This window comes from Stereum hirsutum, assembly GCF_000264905.1.
Source record: "Stereum hirsutum FP-91666 SS1 unplaced genomic scaffold STEHIscaffold_59, whole genome shotgun sequence".
NCBI classification, from domain to species: Eukaryota; Fungi; Basidiomycota; class Agaricomycetes; order Russulales; family Stereaceae; genus Stereum; species Stereum hirsutum.
The window spans coordinates 162-5,018 of record NW_006763189.1 but is presented as its reverse complement, the minus strand read 5'-3'; the positions used below and the strand labels follow the sequence as shown (position 1 = coordinate 5,018).

General features: G+C 52.8%; 1 protein-coding gene across 1 annotated transcript; it reads left to right on the top strand.

Annotated features, from left to right (window-relative positions):
* Positions 1-317: 317 nt before the first annotated feature.
* Positions 318-4,241, top strand: STEHIDRAFT_116834 (uncharacterized protein; the record flags this gene model as incomplete). The annotated part of the gene is made up of 9 exons (XM_007311811.1): positions 318-355; positions 502-1,273; positions 1,350-1,801; positions 1,863-1,991; positions 2,057-2,169; positions 2,230-3,239; positions 3,299-3,810; positions 3,867-3,937; positions 4,180-4,241. The coding sequence occupies 9 exons, from the start codon at positions 318-320 to the stop codon at positions 4,239-4,241; spliced, it is 3,159 nt and encodes a 1,052-aa protein (XP_007311873.1).
* Positions 4,242-4,857: the final 616 nt, after the last annotated feature.

Here is a 4,857-nt window from a genome sequence, read left to right as displayed (position 1 = left end):
TCGAGTTCGTAGAAATGAAGTATAGCGATGAGAACTGAAGCTATAGCCATTGAAGTGATTTCTCCAAAGAGAGGGAGTCCCCAGCTATCACTTTGCTTAGAGACTCGAGAAGATCGGAGCATGTCTAGTTCTAGCAATAACCCAATCTTCCCGAGGCGCTGATAATTCAGTTCACTCGTTCGTAGTGACGAATCAAATCAAGCGGCCGGTTTGAAGTGAGAATGGTAGAAAAGAGGGGATGTGTGACGTGATATTTGAGATGACTGGGTTTGGTGCTGTAGTAGGAGGTGTATGAGATATGTGGTTGGTCATGAACGATGTCTACGGTTCTTCGGCTGAGACAAAGGCTAGCTAGGTACGATGTTTTATGAGCTAGGACATCATAGTCTAGGTATTCTAGCTATTGGTCTAATATTACAGCGCTAGTACTGGTAGAACCCGGCGTTGAAGGTCGTAAAAATAGGGTCGGCTTGAAAAAATGAATACACATATTTTTCGCAGCCTGTTGCTAGGCGTGCATGACACTACTGCTACGTTTGGCGCCATCAACGCGCCAACTTCAGTGAGCCAGCCATCATCTGATGCCATCGCGTCTGCAGCTACTCTTTCACGGGGCTTGTCTTTGCCTCTCACGCCGCCATCTGGAACAGCGCCTGCTCCCACAGCATCTTCATCGGGAAATGCTTCTACTCTGGCACCGTCCACGACTTCGGCACCCCTTGCGACTCCGGCACCATCCACGACTCCGGCACCCTCCACGACTCCCGCGCTCTCCACGACTCCGGCACCCTCCACGACTCCAGCGCCCTCCACGACTCCGGCCCCTTCCACGACTCCGGCGCCCTCCACGACTCCGGCGCCCTCCACGACTCCGGCCCCCTCCACGGCTCCAGTGCCCTCCACTGACCCAACGCCTTCGCCATCCACACCCTCCGCACAAAATCTTTCTACGCGCAAGGGTCCGAAAGGCAGTAAACATCTTCAGCCAAAGCCGAAGGGAAAGCCGGGCCGAAAGTCGACATGGCCAGCAAAGAAACTCGCATGGCTTGAGAGCCACCTCGCAGACTGTCTCGCATCGACGCGCCGCCAAGCCTTCTATGACCGCATGATCTACGTCTGGTTCAAGATTTTCGGACATGCACTCGAAGTCCGGGTAGATCCCGAAGACGAAATCGACGAAATCGCGGCGCTTTCGGTTCCAGATGAAGATATAGGAACGCTCACAATGGCTGAGAAGGAGGCAAGGGACAAGCAGAGGTCGAGTATTCGGCAGGTACGCTCCATTTTAAACTCTGCGGTCATTGCGACGGTATTTCTGATTTCTTCCGTGTCCTCTCCATGTACTCTAGATCATTTCAAATTGGTTCCGTGCACGTATGGCCCGGTGCGACAAGGTCGCCGACCCCAGTGCTGCTTTGTCGGAGTTCCTCGAGGGAAGCTCGCCTGCCTCCCAAGGTACAACACGCAAGCAGCCCATCCTCCATTACTACAGCAAGCGGTACTGGGAGACTAAGATTCTGTCTCGGTATCGGGCAATTCGAAGTCGAGCCGAGACGGAGTGGGAGGAACTCGTGGAGTCGGGCCAGGCAGAGGGACAGAAAGCTCCGGAGATCATCACAGCGATCATGCAGGCGGTCGCCGATGCCTGGGCAGCGGAGACTGATGAGTTCAGGGAGTCTTTGACTGCAGAGAGGGATGCAGAGGTCGCAGAGGCAAAGGAGGGGGCAAAGAAGGCTTGCGATACAGAGGATCTGATGGCGGTGGATGGAATCGGGGCGCGGACGCCAGAGCAATATCAAAAGTACGTTTGTTCTGTTTCCATCCTCTTTCTGTTCTCTGTTGAGTAATCGGGCGCTGCACAGATCTATCGACAACGCATCTATGCTGTTGCAACCGGTCGTTACTGCCATCTACGAGAAGATGGGCTTCGTCTCTACCATTGTCCTCGCCGGCCCCGTCCCTAATGAAGGCGGGAACATCAAGATTAGAGCGTAAGTTGGCTCCTCTAGCTTTTGTTTTTCTTCGCATAGAGCTCACTTCTAATCAACTCGAACAGTGTTACGCATGGCCGTACGGCGGATTTCAACCAGCAACTCTTCCATGAATGCATGTATGATGACTACATAGCGCACAGTCGCGCGATGCGTGTCTTTGCAGAAAAATGTTTTCGTAAGTCCCCTTTCCTGTTATGTTCCAACCTTTTCTCATTTTCTTTTCACTCGCCTACAGCTCAGTCTGTCCGTGACGCCCGAGCGTTGAAGCCCGAGGAACCCAAAGCGCCAATGACATCGCCCGAGACCAGTACATCGACCTCGCCAACTCATACCAACACGATCGTCCCCGAAGTCGATGCGACATTCGAGCCTACCCCAACCTCGCCTCCCTCGGAAGGTACGTCTGCTGCACGTCCGGCTTCTCCTCCGGCTAGCAGCAAGGACGACCCAGCCGCCACTGTGGCCCCTGCGTTCCCGATAACTGCTACGTCTCTCCCTTCCGAGCCCACCTCTGCATGGCGGAGCAACCGTGTCCCGCGACCCAGGCCGATTCACAAGCCACAAGCGCATCCTACGGAGCCAACGGATCTCACGCCCCCAGCTCCCAATTTCTGGGTTCCCGACACTGCTCCTAGCCAGACCGGTCCACCGAGTAAATGGGAGACGGCGTTGCCGTACGGTCCAGATTTCGACCCGAGGAACCCAAATGTTATGCAGGTAGAGAACTCGATGCACGAACGTTACGGCCCAGAGCTCCCCACCCCCGATAATACTCGCCTTCCGAGTGCCCCCGCCGCTTTTGCTATCGACCCTCAGCTCCTGGACATGGACGGTGATGTACAGCCAAGAGCAGCTCCCGCCCCTATCGATACAAGTTCTCCGACACATGGTGCTCCCCCTGTTTCAACTCCCGAACCTCGTCCTGACGCCCCTTCTCCGCCTACGACAGTTGTTCGCTCCGGCTCAAGTCCTAGCGAACCTTCTCACCGAACCCCTCTCGAAACCCTTCCCGCACCTGCATCTGCATCTGCACCCCGTCCTCAGGCAACCACTGCAGAACCTCGTGCATCCGCACGCCCTGACCAATCGTCCATTAAGCGGCTGAAGACCAACGTGAAGGAGAAGGAGCTCAGCCCAAAGATGGAGAAATATTACAGGATGTTTACGGACGGGCACAAGCAGGGAGGCCGATGGGTGCAGTGTATAGAGGCGTTTGTCGCGGTCGAGGTAGTTGACGGACAACCTGTGCGTTTTCTCTCCAGTGCATGTCATTCGCTCATAAGCTAATTCACTGTCTCCTTCAGGTTGATAAGAATGGGACACGATTTTCATGCCATGACAGGCCCGAGCAACTTTCCGCATGGATCAGAGCTGGCAGAATCATAGAAGACTTCAGTATCGACAACCTCGCGGCATGGAGAGCGAAGTGGTGGAGCTGGTGGCAGAGCCTGGTGCCCGGGAGAGAGGTTCGAAGAGGTAATCCGACTGGTTCCATGAACGAGCCGACATTTTCATGGAATTGTCTGAATGTCACGACAAGCTGCGGTGTTTTATTGGTCATGGTGTCCCTTTCGTGCTGGGGAGCATCGGCAATGGTAGCGAGCGGTGCAGAGGTCGAGGAGTGGTTGATGGCTGTGGCGGAGGTTGAGTTTGCTCTGTCTGAGCTATCAAAGCTCAAGGAGGCTGCTGCTGAGAAAGAGAATGCTGCTGTGGATGAGGATGATGGAGGTGAGGATGATGAGGACCGTGAGGATGACGAGGAGGTCCAAGATGTGGCCCAATCAGCTTCTCCTGTGAGGGGGAAGCGTAAAAGGCGGTGAGTTTTTCTCTATCGGTGTTTATGATGTTTCAACTTCTAATGTTTACTTTAAGGGATGGAATCACCCCTCTAAGCCCTACCAAGCCCTCACACGGAACCCGTCGTCGGGCAAACAAAAAACAACGTAGGTAATGGTGCCACATCCAGGTGCCACATTCAGGTGCCACATCGATGTATATTTCATGCTAGTGATATGTTTCCCTCATCCTCTGCTTTGTCCATTGTCTTTTGCTTTCCGACTGCTTGTTCTGCTGTCCCTTGCTATGCCCATTCTCATTTGCTTTCAATGGTTTTTTCCATGTCATTTATCCTAATTTTTCTGTATATTTGCTCCCTGTATATAGCCCAAGGCTGTTCTAATCCTAGAACAGCAACCTATTGTTCATGCGGATCAAGCTTTCATAACAGTGTGGATGGTTATTGAATAGAAAAATATGGGCAGTGCCCCGAGCTACGGATGGGGAGGTATACTGTGTATTACAAAGCAAGCCCCATATTGGGATATTGGGAGCTGCCAGCGCTCTGGAGCTGGCCCAATATGGGCATGCAGCCAGGAAATAAAATTATTATTAGCAATGGCAGTAGAGAAGTCCATATATGGAAAGGAAATCAAGCCCTGCAAGCAAAGAACACTGGAGAGCGCTCATTATAATGAGGATGGCTGACTGCACAGAGAGATGCTCATTATAATGAGAGGGCCAACGCAATTAGCGCGACTCTTTACAATGCGATCTGAGGGAAGTATCGTCTCTCATTATAATGACCCCACATGTACTGGTGTTCAACGCTCTCCTGCGTAAGTCCCGTTTACCGTGCGTATCGATCTGACACCCTCAGGCTAACAACATAACCTTGTAGTACCCTAAGCATGCATACATATGACGGTTCGTACTATGCATTTACTAGTAATACCCAAAGACGTGTCTGATAGTTTGGCCCTTATACTCGTAGGTACTCGATATCAACGGCAGGTGTGCGTCACCTTCGAGATTCGCCACGGATCCACCGGTGGTGACAAGGCAAAAGGCAGATGAACGTATCTCT